Source organism: Equus przewalskii, chromosome 14, assembly GCF_037783145.1.
Source record: "Equus przewalskii isolate Varuska chromosome 14, EquPr2, whole genome shotgun sequence".
Lineage (NCBI taxonomy): Eukaryota > Metazoa > Chordata > Mammalia > Perissodactyla > Equidae > Equus > Equus przewalskii.
The window spans coordinates 54,182,628-54,205,326 of NC_091844.1; the positions used below are offsets into that span (position 1 = coordinate 54,182,628).

At 35.1% G+C, this 22,699-nt stretch overlaps 1 protein-coding gene across 1 annotated transcript in view; it reads left to right on the plus strand.

Annotated features, from left to right (window-relative positions):
- LRPPRC (leucine rich pentatricopeptide repeat containing) overlaps positions 1-22,699 on the plus strand; it is a 107,951-nt gene that overhangs the window by 9,465 nt on the left and 75,787 nt on the right. Inside the window, exons 2-12 of the mRNA XM_008515200.2 lie at positions 5,273-5,472; positions 6,821-6,943; positions 11,816-11,937; positions 12,039-12,097; positions 12,756-12,842; positions 13,471-13,597; positions 14,284-14,428; positions 14,744-14,889; positions 15,135-15,240; positions 15,320-15,427; positions 22,161-22,279. Coding sequence (XP_008513422.1) covers positions 5,273-5,472; positions 6,821-6,943; positions 11,816-11,937; positions 12,039-12,097; positions 12,756-12,842; positions 13,471-13,597; positions 14,284-14,428; positions 14,744-14,889; positions 15,135-15,240; positions 15,320-15,427; positions 22,161-22,279 — 1,342 coding nt within the window. The remainder of the gene's footprint in view (positions 1-5,272; positions 5,473-6,820; positions 6,944-11,815; positions 11,938-12,038; positions 12,098-12,755; positions 12,843-13,470; positions 13,598-14,283; positions 14,429-14,743; positions 14,890-15,134; positions 15,241-15,319; positions 15,428-22,160; positions 22,280-22,699) is intronic.

Sequence of the window (22,699 nt, forward strand, 5' to 3'; positions counted from 1 at the left end):
GGATCTTAAAGAGAGAACGACATGAAGATGCTTTTGGGGATGAATGATCTGGCAGTTGTTTGAAGAAAAGCTGAAGCTTAGGGGCCAGCCCAGTGGCGCAACGGTCAAGTTCACATGTTCCGCTTCGTTGGCCTGGGGTTCGCCCGTTCAGATCCCGGGTGCACACCTACACACTACTCATCAAGCCATGCTGTGGCAGGCGTACCCCATATAAAGTAGAGGAAGATGGGCACAGATGTTAGCTCAGGGCCAGCCTTCCTCAGCAAAAAGAGGAGGATTGGCAGCAGATGTTAGCTCAGGGCTAATCTTCCTCAAAAAAAAAAAAAGCTGAAGTCTGAAAAACTAATTAGGGTTTTGTTGGAAAAATCCGTGTGTTCTGGATTGAGCAAGGAACTGAGAAATAAAGAGATATTTGAAGACTCGATAAATGGGGTTTGAAGGGTGAGAGGGATTGAGCAATAAAATAATTACCCTAAGATTTCGTGCTTGAAGGAACAATGTAGTGGTGTGGTTGGTAGCAAGGGAGAAATTTGAAAGGAGTACCAACCATTTTTAGGAGGAGTCATTATCGTTTTGAATTTTTAACATGTTAAAACTTAAGTGGAATCGGTATATGTATAAAATGTATAAAAAATTATGTACAGTGACCAAGTTGGGTTTATTCCAGGTGTGCAAGGCTGGCTCAGCATTTGAAAATCAATCATTGTAATCAATCATATCAGCAGGCTAAAGAAAACTCAAGTGGAATAGTTAAAATAAGGGATTGGTGAGAATATAAAAGTTTGAGATCCCTGTTGCCTGCAGAATGGTACAACAAAATAGGCTGAGAAAGCAGCTTTCTGGAACTCAGTCTTATATTTTATAAGCCTGTCATAAAATCCAAATCCCTTACTTAGCAGCCTTTGGACGCATTCCATTCTCTAGTCTCACCTTCTCTGCCTAGGTTTAATTTTTACCACTTTCCAGTGTGAATCCCCTGTTTCAGCCAGATTGGTTTCCTTGATGCCCTTCCGCCATGTTGAACTCATTTCAGAATGAGACTGGCTGAGTAAAAATCCTGGCCCTGTCAGCCTGTCATTATCTAGCTTTTATTATGACTTTGGGCACTTTGCTTTAGTTTTCTTATCTGTGAAATCAGGATTGTTTTCCGTTACCTAGCATGTATTACTAAATGCATAATAAACATTAACGACTGATTACACCTATTTACTGTGTATCTGTATCCTCCTTTAAACTCTGATGGCTCCAAAGTGATGCTAAATTGGCTTATAATAACTGAGTGGGGGGGAAGAGGGTGTATGGAAACTCTGTACTTTCTGGATAATTTTTCTGTAAACCTAAAAATGCCTTCAAACAGTAAAATGTTAATTAAAAAGTACAAGCTTAAAAGGAGAGTCCCATGGAAGCCTGCTTATGATAGTCAGGTCCTTGTACCATTTTGAAATATGAACACTGAACTTTAAAATCGTTATTTTTTGTACTAAAGAGTTAAAAACCGTCATCACCAGTTTAAAAAAAACAGCAGAAAAACAAATAAATGCCAGAGAAAATTCATGGGTAACCTGAATATTAGTGGTGATTATGGAGTCTCAGGAGGGAGCCTGAGACGTTTAACTCAAAAATGTAAAGGAGCCATTTATGACGCTTTGATGAGATAATAAAATTTTCCCTTATGTGGTTACATCAGAGTTGGTCATCAGAATTTGGAGGCAGTACATTCCAGCTGGTGCAAGATGGGTAGGAGCTAGCCTTGTATGGACCCACCTTAAGCCCTGGGCTTGTTCTTTTCTTTCCTTTCTGTCACAACTTATCTATTATTCCAGGCTATGAAATTCTTGTTCCTTCAGTGTGTGTTCAAGTGAATTTAAGAAAAATTCTGGGCCAAATAATAAATGTAGAAAGAACCGTCACTTAGGGAAGCACTTGGTGAATCCTTTTGAAGAGTGAAGAATCCTTTAATTAAATATGTAACACTTCCTCACCCCCATTTATTGTATAGTGAATTCATATTTCAACCTAACTGTAATTAAGGCCAAGCACACTTATGTGAAGGAGACTTGGCTACCTTGAAGATTTATTTGTAGGAAAAATTAGCTGTAGAATGTTTAGAATGTTGTGCTGCTTTATTAACATCTGTCTTCTGCCTGAAATATGTTTGTTTGTTTGATCTTACTTTTTTTTTTTTGAGGAAGATTAGCCCTGAGCTAACATCTGACACCAGTCCTCCTCTTTTTGCTGAGGAAAACTGGCCCTGAGCTAACATCCGTGCCCATCTTCCTCTACTTTATATATGGGATGCCTGCCACAGCATGGATTGACGAGCAGTGTGTAGGTCTGCACCCGGGATCCGAACTGGTGAACCCCGGGCCCCCGAAGCAGAATGTGCAAACTTAACCACTGTGCCACTGGCCCGGCCCCTGATCTTACGTTTTAAAACTGCATTTTAGCAAAGGCTTTATTTTTATTTTTATTTTTTTTTATTGAGTTATTGATAGGTTACAATCTTGTGAAATTTCAGTTGTACATTAATGTTTGTCAGTCATGTTGTAGGTGCACCATTTCACCCTTTGTGCCTACCCCCCACCCCACCTTTCCCCTCGTATCCACTAAACTGTTCTTAGTCCATAATTTTAAATTCCTCATATGAGTGGAGTCATACACAGATTGTCCTTCTCTTGCTGGCTTATTTCACTTAACATAATTCTCTCAAGGTCCATCGATGTTATTGCAAATGGAATGATTTTGTTCTGTTTTGCAGCTGAGTAGTATTCCATTGTATATATGTACCACATCTTCTTTATCCATTCGTCTGTTGCTGGACACTTAGGTTGCTTCCACGTCTTGGCTATTGTAAACAGTGCTGCAATAAACATTGGGGTGCATAGGACTTTTGGGATTGCTGACTTCAAGCTCTTTGGATAAATACCCAGTAGTGGGATGGCTGGATCGTATGGTAGTTCTATTTTTAATTTTTTGAGGAATCTCCATACTGTTTTCCATAGTGGCTGCACCAGTTTGCATTCCCACCAGGAGTGTATGAGGGTTCCTTTTTCTCCGCAACCTCTCCAACATTTGTTACTATTAGTTTTAGATATTTTTGTCATTCTAACGGGTGTAAGGTGATATCTTAGTGGAGTTTTGATTTGCATTTCCCTGATGATCAGCGATGATGAGCATCTTTTCATGTGCCTATTGGCCATCAGTATATCTTCTTTGGAGAAATGTCTGTTCATGTCTCCAGCCCATTTTTTGATTGGGTTGTTTGATGTTTTGTTGTTGAGTTATGAGAGTTCTTTATATATTATGGATATTAAGCCACAAAGGCTTTATTTTTATGGTCTTTCATAGTTTATCAGATTTGGGTTTTGTAAAAAACTTTGGCAGATGTACTTCACTATGATTTTGAAATCTCTCTGTTAAGTGACCTTTGTTGTTGAACAATATTATTGTATACTAACCTGGACTTGACACATTGTTTTGGATGATTTAAAATAATATTATTTTGTGTTTGCCTGACTAACAAGGGCATAATTTGGTAACAGCTGATCCAGTAGCCGGATAAATAGCCAGAGAAAACCTTTGAAAATAAGGGATAATTGTATGTAGGAGTGTATCGTCTGTGGTTTTAGGTAGTAATCTAGCAGTTGATTAATTCAGTTTATTTAGCAAACTTTAATCAATTAGCCATCTACAACATGCTGTCATTAGGTTCATAAAGATAAGACATTGTCTTATTTCGTTGGTATCCTGATGTTTTCTTTTGTTTTTCAATCTATTTACTTGCATAGGTGGCATCATTGATGGCCGGAGTGGTTGTAATTTGTCCCAGATTACGGTGGTAGACTATCTAGTCTAGTATCGGTTTCTGCCTCTGTGTTTTATATAACCTTATGGTGAAACTTAATGGTGTAGCTTTCTTTAATGTAACATCACATACTTAATCATTCAATTTGTGACTGGTTTTCCAGGTTAATAACATAGGACAGGAAACCAACAGTTTCATTTTTAAACTCACTACTATGTAAATATTTGATTTGGTAATTGGCTGAGGTAAAAATGTGCGTGTGCCAGAAAATGTGATTGTCATCCTAAAGGCATTCCTGGATTAATAAGTAGAGTATTTTTACATTATACTTAGTTAATATATGCTTAGTGTATATTACTTAGTTATACTTACTGGCTGCTATTGGAAAGTTTAAGATATTTTGGAGTAAATATGTAAATCTCTGCAAATTAGAAATTTTGTGTAAGTGATATTTGAATGCAAAGAAAGTTTAGATTCAATTCAGAGATTTATGACAGGGTTTCCTTCACACATAAGGGTTATTTTTAAGTCTGATATTTGTAAATCAGGTACAATCTGTATGTCTACAACATGGAAAACCTCTGACTTCATGCTTTAGAGCATTTGGCTTGCATGTTAGACTCTATAGTTAAAATATTGAATGGTTTAAAGGTTGTTTGCTCTTTATAAATATACATGTACTAGTCTGACCTTACCTAATTTGTGAACATTTTTTCTTTTGACTTCCTGAAAATTAATGATATGTAACACCAGAAATTTAGTTTTATTTTTGATGGTTGCAGTTGTTAAAGTAATTAGAAAAGTATGTAACTAGCATTTTGACAGATGAAAAGCAGATATGAATTGAGAACTGAAACATTATCTCTTTTTAACATCTGTTTTAACATCATATTTTTTTTTAACATCTGTTTCTTTTGGACAGATGGGAAATTCTTTTGTCCTGAGTGATCCTTTAAAAAACTGCATGATTTTAACTTGGACATTGATCTTTTAAATTCGTAATGAGCTTACCTAGAAAACATTGGAAAGTAGTTATCAAAATTTTAGATATATTTTAGTCTCTTGTCTCATTTATAGAGGTGAGAAGAGCTTTGTAGCATAAACTGCTTCATTTTCCTTCATGAACCTGGTTTTGGTTAAGGGAGATCAAAAAAACACTTAAAAACACACTGTCTTAGTGTCTTAACTTGAAATCATTCCATGTGGAAGGTTATCAAGGTACTGTCCAACAATTATTCAAGAGATTTACTTTGCATACAATTTGCATGTGTGCATGTGGTTTTACTTAAAGCAAAAGTCAAAACTTTCTTTCCTGCCAGTTTATACTTCTGAGCATTTTTGCTATTGCACTATGAATTTGTGTATTTAGTAACTAATAAAAAAACTTTGTATAAATTTTGCTCAAAAAGGTGATCTATATGGATAGTAGTGGACTTAGTTTATTACTAATTGTGTTTCATTTTATAGAGGGCTACTGAGCCAGGCCAGGCTGTATGCCATTGCTGCTGAAAAAAAGAATTATCTTCAAGAGGAGCCCACTTCTTCACATAGAAGGAATGCCAGTCAATTTGATTGGGCTTTAATGAGACTAGATAATTCTGTCAGAAGAACTGGCCGCATCCCAAAGACTCTTCTACAGAAAGTCTTTGATAACACCTGCCACTCAGGTATTTCAAAGTGTTCTCTTCAGAAAGTTGAGCTTCATAAGTACTTGTTTGGGGGCAAACTCATTGTAGAGTGTGTTATTTGCTACTTTTAATTTTGTTCTTTCCATCCTTCCTGATTTTATGTTATGATTGTGGTCTTTCTTTCCAATTCATTAGGGCAAAGTTCTGTGTAACTAAAACATTGTTTCAGATATTTATTTCAAAATCAGCAAACAAAAAATGTCTTTGCTTTCCACAGTTTATAAAACAGTCACTTTCAGTGGTAAATTGAAAGATATTAGTTTTTCTTATCTTTCATTGTGTAGTGTCAGCTTTCCCTAAGATGATCACATATGGCAAATTTCTAGAAAGACTGATAATCATTATTTCCCTTTCATTTTCACTTAGCTATTAAAATCTATTTGAGTCACTTGTGCAACTTTGATAATCTGCTGGAAGCTTGTAAGTCCTATACTGCCCCCACCCCTCAAAGCCCACGTGCAAACACACATGTAATTTTGCAGATAGTTTCAGAGCATTCATCAGCTACTTAAAGCCCATGCCTGGATTTCAGTCATGCTAAGAAGCTTTAGAATCTAATGATGAAGAACACCAAAGAGGTATCAGTTAAAATTAAGTGCATTTAAAGACTGTTTTATCATTTTCTCTGTTTGATTTATTCAGAGTTGTACAGCTGTCACTACAATCAATTTTAGAACACTTTCGTCACCCCAAAAAGTAACCTCCACATGCTAGCCTCAGCTCCAGAACCCCCATCCCTTTCAGCCTTAGGCAACCACTAGTGTACTTTCTGTCCTTGTAGATTTGCTTATTCAGGATACTTCATATACATGGAATCATGCAATAAGTGGTTTATTTTTATTTTTGTTTTATTTTAAAGTCAGCTTTCAGGGACGTGTAGATAAAGGTCATGGATAAAGGGAGAAGGAAGTTGATGTTTTTTTGGTAACTGATTATAAACCTAAATTTCATATTCATGGGTTTTAGTTATACTGATTTGTACTGTTTTTCTTGAGATACTGAGAAGGGTAGTCTTTGAATTGCAGTAAACTGCTTATAAATTAGGTTCTTTGTATTTTTGTATTCTATAGAGACTTGCAGATTACATGGATTCATAACCCTAGCTTCTTAAGAAAGAAGAGTAAAAATTTGTAACTTTTAGTGACATCGTAAATGATACTTGTGGATTAGGATAGGATTTTTCTAGTTTACAGGGACTCCCAGTACTGTATTATCTTTAGTGAAATGGGAGATTTTTGAATATTTACAGATTTCAGTTTAAGTTTTTATATTTATCTGTATGATATTGGTACTATTTTAAACGTTATCCATTCACCTTTTTTCATAGGTAGCCCGGGTGGTAATCAAGCCTTGCTTCTACTGCGCAGCTGTGGTTCTTTGTTGCCTGAACTAAAGCTCTCAGAGAGAACAGAATTTGCCCATAGGATATGGGACAAACTTCAGAAATTGGGTATGATTCTTTGAATATATGTTGTGTATAAAAGGTGTAGACACTTTTAGTAAAAAAGAGTTTCTTTACATAAATGCTATAATTCAAATTTATGGAAGGACTACTTGATTTGTAATTTTTTTGTAATATGATTTGGTGAATTATAGTGACATCTAGGGGCATTAAGAATAATTTTCATGACAAGTATTACTTTTATGGTAAATTAAAAAGAAAAAGAACAAAATAGGAAGGCATTTGGTCTGTCAAAGTTGTAAATGCATACACCATTGACCAAGCTGTTGCTTTGTTAGAATTTAGATACAGATATGCTCACATATGCAAAAGGATATTCTTCATTGCGGTTTGTTTGTAACAGAAGACACTGTTGTCCAAAGACACTGGAACTGACTCTGATGTTCCTCACTAGGGGATTGGACGAATAAATTATGGATTGTACATAAAATGGAATACTGTGCAACTGTTAAAAAATGAAGGAGCTTGAGCTCAGTCGTACACTAATGGAGGATATTCTCCAAAATATAAATAAAAGTTAAAGTGCAGAACAATATAGTATGCTACCGTTTTGAAGAAACAATCTGTATATATGCATACAATATTAAAATATTTCTGGAAGAGTGATGAAAACTGGATACAATTTTTACTTTATACCATTTTATGCTTTTTCAGTTTTGAACCATATGAATGTAGCACCTGTTCAAAAAATAAGACTATTTGATAAAATCTAGTGTTTATTCCTGATTTAAAAAAATCCTAATAAAAAATAGAAGGATGCTTCTTTAACATGTTAAAATCTAAAGCTAGCAACTAGTTTCATGTATAATGGCAGTGAAATAAGATGTGAAACAAATACTTAGAAATTATTTTTTAGGCGATGTGATTATTTACCTTTAAAATCCCAGTAAATCAGCTTACAGTTAAGTAGTTGGACATATTAAATGTTAAAGAATCCATAACTTTTCCTAGTTAGAAAATAAAATGGATAAAAGGATCCAGTTAAGTATAGCACAATTACATAAAGTATCTAAGACTATCTTTCAAGAAATCTGTAGACCTATATAAAGTGTAGAATAAAGATAGCTTCATTGTACAGTTTTTAATTTATGTAGAATTAATTTTGATGACTTTCATTTTTTCTAAATTTAAAAAAATAGAGATAAATATTGGATTTCAGAATAGAAAAGGGTTTTCTAAGTGTAAAAGCAGCAGAAAAGTGAAGATAAAGAATTGACTTTATGGGGGCTGGCCCCGTGGCCGAGTGGTTAAGTTCGCGCACTCCGTATCAGGCGGCCCAGTGTTTCGTTAGTTCGATTCCTGGGCGCGGACATGGCACTGCTCATCAGACCACGCTGAGGCAGCGTCCCACATGCCACAACTAGAAGAACCCACAACGAAGAATACACAACTATGTACCGGGGGGCTTTGGGGAGAAAAAGGAAAAAATAAAATCTTTAAAAAAAAAAAGAATTGACTTTATAAAAGCTGGAAATGTATGTCATTAAGTCATGTAATTAAAAAGGACATTTGAACTGGGAGAAATACTTTTGAGAAGTTTATGTTCTAAAATCCATAAAAGCCTTTACACAGCAGTCAACACCTCAATGAAAGATAGACATGTATTATAGTCTATTATATTACAATTGCTCACAAACATATTTTCCTTTAAATATTCCATGTTTATCCTTAGTGAGGGTAGAATCCATAACTTCTTTGTTTTCCTCTTTGCCAGAGCACAAGGCTTTGTACATATGACACTTGATAAATACTGAATTAATATTGCCAGAAGCCTGCTAGGTTGCCAGCGTGACTCTTATTCACAGACTTGTAAAGTTGTAAGAAATGTTTTAGCTTAGGTAACATGTCCAAAGTTACAGAATGAGCTCTTGACAGATTTGAGACTGGAATTGAGACATCTGGACTGGAGGGGGGAATGTTGGAAGTGGTGGACTGTCATCTCAGTTTTGCCATGTGCTAAGTCCTTAAAAACAGAGTTTCTCTGCTGTACTTCTTTGGCCACACTATGGTAATATCTAAGTCTCCTTAACTATTTTTGTTCATATTGTTCATCTTGTCTGCAATGTCCTTTGTTTCTCGCTCTTTCACGTGTTTTTCAAGCCATGGTTTAGATCCCTGCATTCTGGAGTTTTATCTCCACTCCAGACTATTGTCTCTCGTATTCCCTTGGTGTTACCATCAGTTGCTTTGTATTAGAATTGTGTACCTGTGTTGATAGATATTCTTCTCTTGGAGGCTCATGATTGTATCTTAATCATCTTTGAATCTTTCCCGTGAACTTTTCAGCATTTTGCACATGTTGAGTACTAAAGTAGTATTAATTCAAATGGTAGAAGATGGTCAGGCAAATTTAACTTGATTTTTTTTTTTAATTTAAATTTTACTCCATTAAATAGTAAATATCTTAACATCGTTCAAAATTCAAAAGGTTCAGTGAAGTTTATAGTTCAAGGCTTCACCCTATGATCCCCAGCCCAGTTCCACTTCTTGGGGGCAGTCAGTTGAATCTAACTTAAAAGGAAAAGTTCTCTAAGAGAATTATCACATTTTGAAAAAGATAAGTTAATTTACAAAGTGATTAAATTACTTTGGAAAAGTGTTTTAGAAAACACTTTCTTATAAAATGCTGTTAAAATAATTTATTTGGGATTGAAAAAAACCTTAATCAGTAGCACTCTGATTTAGAGACAAAGGTAGGGATAAAGACAACTCTGAACAAAAAGGTGCAAATGTGTTTTTAAGTATTGGTATTAGGACAGGTCCATATTTAATATAGTCATATACTATGATCTTGATAAGGGGGACCATATAGTGACATCTTTAAGTTTTTAGATGACATCACGTTTTTCTTGCACAGTAAAATGCCAAACTAATTAGTATAACTAGAAATAATTTTTAAAGCTCTGCGAGATGACAGAAAAATGGCAAATGAATCTTGTGAGAAAGCACAGTGTGATACATGGAGGAGGGAATAATTATCCAAATTATACCAATGAAAGAGTGAGCTCTGATCTAGGCAGGAAACCCGGCTTTTGTACAAAATAGGAATATTTTAGAATATCCCTTCACGTTTGAACAAAATAAGTATAAGATAAATGCAAGTGGATGATAATGTACAAAATTATTATCCAGAGTTTGAACAAGAACATACTGTCAAAACATTAAAAGTTACAGACAGCAGAGCCAGAGACGTGAGAAATTGTTATTGAAAGTATAAGGGTATATGGTAAGATACATAAGGAAATGCTGTTGTTAGCTTTTGATTATTAAAGTAGGATCTTTTAAGATTATGTCTCTAAGTTTTGAGTTTTTAATTTGAATTTTAGACAGTTCTAGATGTTCTTAATTCATACTACAAAAGATACAATATGTATTTTTAAAAAAATTCTCTTTTTCAAGAAATGACCTATGAAATTAACAGACATAATAGTAACTATGAGGATAAAAATTTTTACTGAAGTTCACAGAAACATTTTTGTCGTCATAGAACTATGCCAGTGTGACAGAAATAAAGAAATGAAACCCAGTAGAGTTATGTTGAACATTGATCTTGACTGAAATTTGTATGAAAAGCTAGAATAGATGTTACTTTTCTGGGTTTTGAGTAGTTTCCTCAGCTTCTCCAACAAACTAGAGTGAATGCCTTTACAAAATTATAGAATATTGTTTCCTTCAGCCTTAGAGCTATAGCCAACCATTGTTCGAGTTCAGCTTGAGGTAATGATTTTTTAAAAGAAGCTTTCAGACACTCTATGGTAACCTTGTTGCATAATCATCACATTGCAGATGTTGAATTGCACATGGTTCCCTATCAGGCCCTGTATAAAGTGTTACAATGGTTAAGAGATTAGGCGCTTAAGGCACACCACCTGCATTCAGATCTGTGGTCACTTACTAGCTGTGTGGCCTTGGACAAGTGCAACAGTCAGTTTTCCTCATCTGTAAGATGGGGATGATAGAACCTGCCTCAAGGGTGTTTGTGGAAAGAAACTGAGCCTCTGTGTGCATAGCATCTAGCACAGTGCCTGAAACATAGTAAGCACTCTACATCTCTACTAAGATAAAAACAAAATTAATTTAGTAGAATAGGTCTCAGCTGCCTAGAATCTCAAACTGACACCAGATACTGATCACAGGCTTGTGTGGCCACGGGCACTTGAATAAAGATATGAAAATTAGTTCATCATAATTTAGTAAAACATGTTTAGCACTGGATTGATAAAATGACCAAGTCATGAGTGGAATAGAGCAAGACTGAATAGTAACCTTAATTGATGTGGCCTTAGGCTGGGTGGACACTGAAAGAAAACAAAGGGCCTTGGAATACAGGTAATAAACAATAGTAGACTAGAAGTGGTGGTTTAGCAAGTGGAAATAGCATGGAAATGGAGCCTTCAAATAAAGTCTTTGAGTAGCCTGGTTAGTAAATAAGCAAAATTGCCAGTGCAGTCCTACCTCTATAAAACAACCTCAGTCACAATCTGGGCATCTTAGTGTGTCTGTACTGTGGCAAGGACTGCTTTACATAGAAAAGTCTTTCAGTCACTTTAAATACAAGGGTATTGTCAGCATTTTCTAACGGGAAGGGAATACTCTGCTTCATAAGTAAGAGACATTAATATCTGAATAGGCAGTTACTTATAACTGTACTGTAATTCGGTAATTACTGTCTTATATGCTTAGCTTGCTCTTTTCTGACCAGACTTTTATAGAGATAGATCTAAGGATGGGGTGAAACGCTGAAGTGATCATTTTACCCTTTTTGTGTGTTTGCTAAATTTAAGTGCACATATTTTAGCTATGATAATGGATATGATTTTAAGTGCTTTTCTAAAAATTTGATTTAAATCTCATTTGTAGGTACTGTGTATGATGTAAGTCACTATAATGCTTTACTTAAAGTCTACCTTCAAAATGAATATAAATTTTCACCAACTGACTTCCTGGCAAAAATGGAGGAAGCAAACATTCAACCAAATCGAGTAGGTAGTTGCTGTTGTAAATATGTATTGGTCACGTCACTTTTTTTTACCCAGAAAAAAATATCATTGGAAAAATATAAACTGGCTCATTTCATTAACAGGTGACATACCAGAGGTTGATTGCTGCTTATTGTAATGTAGGAGACATTGAAGGTGCCAGGTATGGAGCTCCATAAATGTGTGTTTAAGCAAACAAATTTGTAAGTCTTGTACACCTAAGAAGTTTCTTCTTAGTAAGGGAAATGACTTCAGAAGTGTTTTGCTCTAGCAAATTTGGTAATAAGACTTAGATAAAATATAAAATTAGGTAAGGGGGAAAGATAGGTGAAAATTGTTGTTTTAATTAAAAATTTGATTTACTGGAGCAGAGGTTTAAAATTGTTGAGGTATAAAGCTGGCTTTACTTTTTGTATTATTAATATTTCCTAAAGGAAATGTTCTTAGCCATTTAAACTGTTCATTTATGAAACTGGTAATATTCTCTTTATCTCACTGATTCATATAAAATCAGTTGTGACATTTCACTGCTTGTGTAAAATTTATTGCTACTTTTGGATGGAGGGTTTAGGAAGTAAGGGATAAATTGAAATGTACAGTCTCATTTTTAACTAAATGAAGCTTATTAAACTTTATACTTTTTAAAGGTTAATTGCTGGTATAGATGAAATAGTGAGATTTTTAATAATTGCCTAGTTTGAAAAAGAGTACTTTAAGACTGTTGCTATAATATGAGGGAGTGAGATTTTGTGTGTATGTGTGGTAGAAGGTATTTTTGAAGTATCTTTCCAAGGAGTTTCTTCATTTCTCTTTTATTGCAGTAAGATTCTTGGCTTTATGAAGACTAAGGATCTCCCAGTCACAGAGGCAGTGTTCAGTGCCCTTGTTACAGGGCATGCAAGAGCTGGGTAATGTTCAACCTAAGGTTTTGTTCTCAAGTGAAGTTTAAATTATAGAAAGTTATTGTAGAAAATTCTTAAACTCTTTTTGTGTACCCCCTCAAAAAAAATCTTGAGTGCATGAGGTCGAACATGCAAAGTTTTGAGTAACTTACACTTAAACTTATCTGTTTCATAAAACTTTTATTTGAAAATTTTCAATTTTAAAATTGGGCCTAATCTAAAGTAACTGACTTTGTAAAGTTTATTAACTGCTGTGCTGGTGCCTTGGCAAATATTGTTATTTTTGAAGAATAATTTACTAAATATTATTCTTCCTTAAAAAGGTAAATTTGGGTCATAACATCCTTAGTGAAAGAGGGCACGTTATTCAATGTCTGTGTAATTATTATACAATCTGATCTCTCTTTTGGAATGGTTATCTGTAAAAATTTGAGATGTTTATGACCTTTATTATTTCAGAAACCTATAACCAGTTTAATATGTATTTATCTTTTTCTGATGTTATGATTCTAAATGGTACATAAGAATTTTTTAATTTCGATAAACATAGGGTAATACATTTTAGATTGAATGATAACATTGTATTTGGAAGTGTTATACTAATCTGTTTTGTATTCTTTGAATTAACTTACAGAGATATGGAGAATGCAGAAAATATTCTAACAGTGATGAAAGAGGCTGGAATTGAGCCTGGTCCAGATACGTACCTAGCATTATTGAATGCATATGCTGAGAAGGGTGACATTGACCATGTTAAGCAGGTATGTAAATAAACATACTTTAAAATCATTTGTATGAACTTATGTTTTGCGTGAAGCAGAAAAGTGTAGTTTATGTCTGTTTTTATGTTATTTTAATTTTTTTTTTTAATTTGTTTTATTTTGGGGGGGGGGGCAAGATTAACCCTAAACTAACATCCACTGCCAATCCTCCTCCTTTTGCCGAGGAAGATTGGCCCTGAGCTAACATCTGTGCTCATCTTCCTCTATTTATTTTTTTTCCTGCTTCTCCCCAAGGCCCCCAGTACATAGTTGTGTATTTTAGTTGTGGGTCCTTCTAGTTGTGGTGTGTGGGATGCCGCCTTAGCATGGCTTGATGAGTGGTGCTAGGTCCACGCCCAGGATCCAAACCAGCAAAACCCTGGGCTGCCGAGGCGAAGCACACAAACTTAACCACTCGGCCACGGAGCTGGCCCCTATACCTGTTTTTAAAGATAAATCTTATAGACAATAGTATCAAAGGAAAATTCTTACTATAGTTTGGTACCTTGATGTTGATGTAACAGTTATTGTTGAAATAGAATATTTTCTGTTTTGTAAAAGAAGTCCTAAAACTTGAGATGGTATGTGTTCCTAACTTTTTTAATCTTGATATTTTAATTTATTTGTTTTTAATAAATAAACACTGGTTTCTAACTTGTTCTTCTACTTTCTGGAACTGTCTGTAGACTCTGGAGAAGGTGGAGAAGTCTGATCTTTATCTTATGGACCGTGATTTATTTCAAATTATCTTTAGCTTCAGTAAAGCTGGGTATCCTCAATATGTCTCAGAAATTTTGGAAAAAATTACATATGAAAGAAGATATATTCCAGGTAGTTTTAAAAAATTTATTTTCATGATTTTTCTAAAAAGTGGAGTTACTATTCTTACGTGATGGAAATAGTTTGTCTCTCTAACAATAGGGGATTGTGGTAGATGAACATAGGACTCTTTTAATGTCGGCTTAATAAGCTGGAAAAGCTTGAGCTGACGGACACATGGGAGTGTTTCGATTTGGAAGTGTCTCATTGCTATGTAGGCAGATGCGTCCTTGTGGTGTTTGCAGTTTCTGAGTTTGTCATTCATGTTGGTTGCAGTGTAAATATTGTTCAGTTCAGTAACAAAAGATGTCTTTGTTTTCTTCCCAGATGCAATGAATCTCATTTTGCTTTTAGTCACTGAAAAATTGGAAGATACAGCATTGCAGATTTTATTAGCATGTCCTATATCAAGGGAAGACGGTCTGAATGACTTTGGCAGTTTTTTTTTACGACACTGTGTGACTATGGATACGGTATGCTGTCTGTTTTTACTTTTTAGACTGTGTAATAGGCAGTGAAATAAGATTTTTCGAAATATAAGAACATATTATGAAGTTAAGACCAGTTATAAACATGAAAACTTTGTTTTTGTGTTGCAAGATTATTGGGTAGAAAGGATGAGAGGTTCAAACTTTCCATCTCAGAAGTGGTAGAATATTTGCAGGAGATCAAATGGTATATTTGCAGATCCAGCTGACGTGGTGCCTTTTTTTCCCAGCCTGTGGAGAAGCTGAAGCACTACTGTAAGAAGCTGAAGGATGCTCAGATGCACACCTCTGCTTTGCAGTTCACACTCCAGTGTGCTTTACTGGCCAATAAACCCGGTACTGTATTTTCATAATTAACCGACACAAATGAGTTTTGCTGAGGTAGCTTTGTAATACTTTATGATATCTCTTTCAGATTTGGCAAAAGCTCTAATGAACGCACTGAAGGAAGAAGGTTTTCCTGTCAGAACTCATTATTTTTGGCCGTTGCTAGTTGGATATCAGAAGGAGAAAAATGTTCAAGGTTCGATTTTACCTTTTACAGATTTGTCTTGGTTCAGAGATTCAGTGTTACAGTTTCTACAGATATCTAATTGAATTCTTTTGGAAAGCATACTTATTCCTGAATATTAGATCTTCTCAGAAAATAGAATTGATTTAAATCATAGTAAAGTATTAGGTAAGCATTTAAAGAAAAATGTAATTGATTTCTTTCATCTTAATTTCGTTAATTTCATTTTTAATTCATCTCTGATCTTGATATTCAAACTTGTGAGTGTAGTTTTAACAGTTTATTAGTTTTGTTTTTAAAAAAACTCATTAATTCTTGATTTTACGTGTAGTGTTTGAAATTAGTTTGTCTAGCCTTATTAAAGATAAAGTTCTATATAATCAGGCCATTTTCTTTGTGGACCATCTCTTTCTTCTTAACTGAGCTGAGTTATAATAATAGGAAAGACAGGGAAACTTTTATTGCAAAGTGAGTACTCATGACCTGACAGCCTGCTGATTGAAGGATAGAAATGTTCAATCTTTCAGGTTCTTAAGTACGTTTAAGCATTTAGCTTACTTTTCCCTTGTACACATGGGATGTCTATAGGATATGAATAAGAATTGAACAAATATTAAATTTTAGAGTACAGTATCTAATTCTTTGGTTTGCATTATTGGTAATTCAGAAAGAGTAGTCTCATAAAAAGATGCTTTTAACAGAAGTACTTCCCCCTTGGGGAAACAAAAAATGGTCTTTTTCACTTTATCTTGCAGTATAATGTGCTTTAGAATGAGATGCAGAGTTGTTAGTATGACATTGGGTGACAAACAAAATGCACGAACAACAAAAAAAAGTGCTTTTAGCAGACTTTCATATTGCAATTTTATTTTAAATATATAGCCGTCTTCTGGTTTAAAGGAAATAGTGAAACAAGTATTCCCTAATTGTTTCTGGCTATAAAAGTCTCTAAATCCTTTTCAGAAAAATCTTTGTGAAAACACTGTGCTTGTTGATTAACTCTTTGTATATCCTCCAGTTCTGAAAGCTCCAAGAAGTAACCTTTAACCCAGTATTTCTGAACCACAGAAAGTTTATACTGTTCCATGAAAATCTTTGAGTGTATTAATATTGTCCACCTTTACACAGATATGAAAATACTTGTGGTACCCCTGTTGAAATGTTTGTTTGTTCATCAGGTAAATTTGCTTTCAACCTTATCATTGTATCTAGACTTGAATTGGTTCCCACATTTTTACAACTTAGTAAACATAAAAGAATTCAGGTAACTTCTTTCTATAGTTGTAGCTCAGACTGTAGAAAAGTGGGTTCTATCGTGAATCATCTCTTCTTACAGTCTTAGAATTTAGTTTTCAAAGGTGCCTTGTTGAAAGCTCACATTATATTAATGAAGGAACTGAGAGCCACAGGGAGATTCAGTGACTGACCTTACGTTCCACATCTAGCTGTAAATAGTGCTGGGATTAGAACTGAGGATTTCTGTCCTCCTATTTTAGATACTCTTTTTTAATACCGTAATACTTCCATACTAGACATTTGTAAGTATATGCTGTATTTGTTTTATAAAAATTCTTAGCTGTTGGTTAAAAATTATGGTACCAGTTTTTGCGTTAATGACATTTTAAAAAGTGGTGCCCAATTTTTTAATCAGTGAAGGTTTTAACTGGAAAAATACAAAAGTTGAGAAAGGTAACTTGAGAGTGTAAGATATTGTCAGTAGTTTTACAGTTTTTAAAAACTACTTTCTTGAGCCAGCCCCGAGTGCCTAGTTTTCAAAGTTCAGGGTGCTCTGCTTTGGCGGCCCAGGTTCAGTGCCCAGATGTGGAACCACACCATTCGTCTGTCAGTAGCCATGCTGTGGTGGCAGCTCACAGAGAAGAACTAGAAGGACTTGCAACTAGAATATACAACTTAAGTCCTGGGACTTTGGGGAGAAAAAAAAAAAAAGAGGAAGATTGGCAACAGATATTAGCTCAGGGCGAATCTTTCCAGCAAAAAAAAAAAAAACTAGTTTCTCCTTTGCCTGCAGGGGGTCCTGAAAAGTATCTTTTCTACACTCTTCCTTCATGTAACAGGGAAATGGCTGTGTCCATTTTTTATAGTTTCTTTAGTGTAAGGTAAGAAAGTAACATTCTTATTAGTGCAGTGAACTTCTTCTTTGTCTGGGGAAAGTCATGTATAAACTGGTAGAAAGAAGAAAATAATGGAGGATATAGAGGAGTGTTTCGTAAGGAATAAGTAAAACCCTTTAAGAAATCAAAGAAAGTTATCAAACTGAACCAAGAGTTTTCAACAAAAAGATGATCAAATTTTATTGAAGTCTAGAATTTTTCTGCTTGCAAATTTAGCCATCACCATCCTCTACAAAAGATTCATATAATGACTTCCTCATGGCTCATCTTACTACTATTTTCCTCTGTGGCACAAATGGAAAAGTTACCACTTAGAATTTTAGCAAGTTGGCCTAAATGAGCGGAAATAACTAAGAATGATTGAGGATCTACATCCCTTGGTATATTTAGAAAACATAAAAATAAGAACATGGGGCTGGCCCGGTGGCGCAGTGGTTAAGTGCACACGTTCCCCTTCTTGGCAGCCCGGGGTTCGCCGGTTCGGATCCCAGGTGCGGACATGGCACTGCTCGGCACGCTGTGCTGTGGTAGGCGGCCCACATATAAAGTAGAGGAAGATGGGCACAGATGTTAGCTCAGGGCCAGGCTTCCTCAGCAAAAAAAAAAAAAAAAAAGAGGAGGACTGGCATTAGTTAGCTCAGGGCTTAATCGTCCTCAAAAAAAAAAGAAAAGAATATGGAAAGGATAAAATAAATAAGGAAGGGCTGATATGAAAGCCTGAACATCAGTTGAGTGAAGTAGTTGAAGAGAGGGTACTTGTCAAAAAGTTAGAAATTGTCTTCTAATAAAGTGAGTCCTCTGGGTAGAGTCTAAAATCGTGTGGAGTAAACAGTCATAGCTGGTGAAAGTTGTTCGGGTAAACCATATATCTTTTCCAACAGTCTTAACTGTTTTAGTTCTTTTTTCTTTTTCTTTTTTAAGATTGGCACCTGAGCTAACATCGTTTGCCAATCTCTTTTTTTTCTAACTTCTTCTCCCCAAAGCTCCCAGTACGTAGTTGTATATTCTAGTTGCCGGTCCTTCTGCTTGTGCTATGTGGGACGCTGCCTCAGCATGGCTTGCTGAGTGGTGCTAGGTCCGCGCCCACAATCCGAACCACTGAGACCCTGGGCCACTGAAGTGGAACATGTGAACTCAACGAACTCGGCCACAGGGCTGGCCCCTAACTGTTTTAATTCTTATAAAACTTTGTGAATGGAGACTTTCCACTAGATTCATAAACTTTCTCATGACTACATCTGGAATATTGTTATTAGATCATTTAGTCTTAGTTTAGATTTTCTAAGTTCAGAGGTTTAGGATCCATGTTTATCTAAGTTGATATATGGTTATTTTAATCTTTTCTTATCTTAAAAGGAAATATGAATTGTATCTTTTAGGAAGATATATATAGATATGCCAGAGCAGTCGCCTTTTTTCTCCTGATTGATAAGTGTTTCTCTCTTCCCATCTGACTATAGTTTTTGAAGCAAGTATCTTTGTATTCTCCCTCAGAATGCCTGAGGGAGTGACGGAGCTTTTCCCAGCAGAGCGTATGAACCCTGGGTTTCTGAACCCTGCTTTAGTTTCAGTTAGAAAGATACATAAGTTAAGAATACTGGCAACACAGATCTTCTAAATGAGCAGAATGCACTCCTCCCCGATAAACATTATTGGAAAATGAAAAATTAAGAGAATAAAATGTATTTGAGACATAGATGGTGGGGGAAGTGTATTGTGCAGCAGTAAGAATCTTCTATCTGTAATCAATTTGTTGACCTATTTTCTGACATTAGAAAATCAAATATATAGTTACTTCATTATGCTACATTTACTCTGTGTCATCTAAGGAAATTTTAATTATTATTAGAGTATTTCAAGACAGCTAAAAAAATTAAATCATTATTGTTACTATTAACATGTAATTAATATTTTTAGGGTTTCACACTTATTTTGTTCCTTTAATTTTAATGACCACCCTGAGAGGTAAGTAGGGAATTTTACTGTCATTGTTCCTATATTACAGACAAGGAACCGCTAAGGGTCACCCTTTTTGGTGGCAGAGTAAGGACTGAATCCCATGTTCTTCTGATTCTAGGAAAAGGTGTAGGTTTTTGCAGTTTTGAGGTGTTATAAGCACCTGCCAGCAATTAGGAGACATGATTTTTTAATTCAAGATATGCTCTTGATCTTGAAGAAATCACTTACTGTAACACTTCTGTTAAAATAAAGATTATTTGACTTCTAACGGCATTTCCAGCTTTATTTACATACAGAAGTACACTCACCTGATAGAGTGAGCTGAAGACCTTGTTAGTAAAGAGCTTGATATACTGATCTGAACTAAGTTGTGATGCTGGGATTCATTTTGTTGAGCAGGTTCTGTTTTTCCTGTTGCCCTCAATCTTTCTCTAGATCTAGACCACAAGAATTTATTCCATACGTGTGGGTAATATTTACAATTTGTAGTACTTACTTCCATCCATTCAATAGGCATGGACTCTTTCTGACCTCAGAAAACTGTTCCATTCATTGAGTGCCTTGGCACATATATTGCCTTGCTTAATCTGTGGATGATTGTTAGAAGGATTAAGCCAAGTGTTATGTGTTAAAGTGTCTGGAAGGCACAGTTCCTGGCACGTTGCCATTCCTAGTGTGTAAACTAAGAAATTATGGCTCAGAAAGTGAAGTAACTTGCTTAGGTTTACACTGCTGTTAAGTGCCAGAACCAGGGTGGAGAGCAAGTCTCTTTAAACTCCAAAGCCTGATTTTGTTTTGTCATTTCACTGAGTGTCTTACCAGAAATCTAGCTATTTACTTTAAACCATGGTCATGTAAGCAATCGTTATTGGTCAGAAAAGACATTAGATCAGCACGGGTCTATTACTTGTAATTGAAAAGCAGCTAGCTTTGTCCTCCTCTCTAGTGCTTAGTAATCTTTGCATATGAAGAAGAACACAGTGTGATTTGCCATTTTTTGTGGTAGTTACAAAGGTTATTAGTACTAATTCCCAGTGAATTGTTAGAGGAATAGTTCTGAATTTTGCTTACAAGTATTGTTATGCTTGTGTTTATGTTGCATGGACTAACTCTACATGCGTGGTCTCCTAAATTTATAAGTAAGCTCTTACTTACAATGCTTTGTCCTTTGGGTTTTTTTGCTCTATTATTTTTACATCTTGAAAAATACATCTAAACATCTAAGATTTTGAAGATAGTAGGTAATTTGAAATATAATGAACTGTTTAAATTTAAAATATTTTGATCCGTAATCTGAATCTTATCTAAAAGAAATGTGCAGATATTCATAATGTGGTCAGACTTGCCTATATGTTGCTGTACTCAGTGGGAATTTACAGTCCAGTTTTTGTACTAGAGTGCATTACATAACAAATGTATAGAAATGTGATTTTTCTGTAGATCATATCATTGGGCAACAACAGGGACTTTTAGAGGAAGTTTTAATGTGAAAGTAATGAGGCTAAAGAAGTAAGTTGTAAAGAGGAAAATAAGTGAGTCCTTTCTTTTATTAAACTGCAGCCTTTGCCTAACACCTGAGTCGTTTGACAATTTTCTAGAATTAATTGATCTGATATAAAGGTAACTGACTGTTACCTTTCCAAGCTAACTGTAGCTTTGGAAAATATGAAATGTCCTTTTAAGAAGTTAATAAAAAATTCTTATGAATGGAAGAAGAGAGGGAACAAACAACTTAATAGATTTTTATAGTTCTAAATATAATGAGACAGTAATTTATTAGAATCAATTGTTCTCTGTTTTTTATTCTTGTGTATGAAGTATGAAATCAGAAGTTAGTAACAATTAGGACATTTTTTACATAAGTGCTTAACTTAACGCTTTTGGGGCTCAGCCCTGTGGCCAAGTGGTTAAGTTCACATGTTCCACTTTGGTGTCCTAAGGTTTGCCGATCTGATCCTGAGTGGGGACCTACACACTGCTCATCAAGCCATGCAGTAGTGGCATCCCACATAGACGATCTAGAATGACTTACAACTAGGTTATACTGCTATGTACCAGGGCTTTGAGGGGGGCCGGGGGGAAGAGGAAGATTGGCAACAGATGTAGCTCAGGGCCAATCTTCCTCACCAAAAAGCATACCTAAAAAAAAAAACAAACCTAGTGGCTTAAAAAACAGTAACCATTTCAAAATGAAACAAAACAAAACCAAACCACTTTTGTCTTTGACGGGTCTCCTCTCACCCTACTCCTCTAATGTCTTCCCTCTACAGTATTTATTCTTGTCAAGTTTCACTGTGTAGATCCATCATTGCTCTGTAACAACAGTGATTTTTATGATCTCTGTTCAGTTGGGGTACCAGAAATGTTAGGCGTATTGCTTAATTGTTTTAAGCTTTCTTATCGTTATAATTTCTAGGGTATTTCCTTAGCACTCACTGCTGAATTGAGAGATGAAGAAAGGAGCAGTTTATTTTTTTCGTTTATCATCTTATTTCCTGGCTCTGTTGCTTTTCTGCTTTCTCTTTTAGACAAACAAAATGCTAAGTACTTTTCGTACATTATAATTTTAGAAAGTTAAATAAACTGAACTTGCTGATCTTTTGTTAATTTATTTCAAGTTCTTCATCTCTGTGCTTCTAAATTTTATCTTACAGGTGTAATTGAAATCCTCAAAGGAATGCATGAAATGGGAGTAAATCCTGACCAGGAGACATACGTAAATTACGTGTTTCCGTGTTTTGATAGTGTAAAATCAGTTCGTGCTGTTTTGCAGGTGAGTTCAAGTGTGGTCTTAATTTCATAATTGAAGAGAATGTCTTTCCTCCCAGATAATGCATCTTGGTAACCAAAACATAAGTCATTGAGCTGAAGACTAAAAGTCGTCTGTCTGTATACAATTTTCTAAAGCTTTGTAAAAATATTAGTGTTAACATCTATAGTGGTTAAACTTAGAAAATTTTAAAAGGTTAAAGTAGCATTTTTGTTGTGTGTTGAAAAGACAATAGGTCAATTTCAGGAAAAGTTTAAATGAACCAATATTCACTTCTTAATCCCACTCTACAATGCAACTGTAATTTTCATGTTTTGAATATTACCTTTCACTTCTATAGGAATTTTCATGATACACTCATAGTGTATTTACTATTCTGTTTTTGTTTTTTTTAATAATCTTTTGTTTGACTCCAAAGCATTA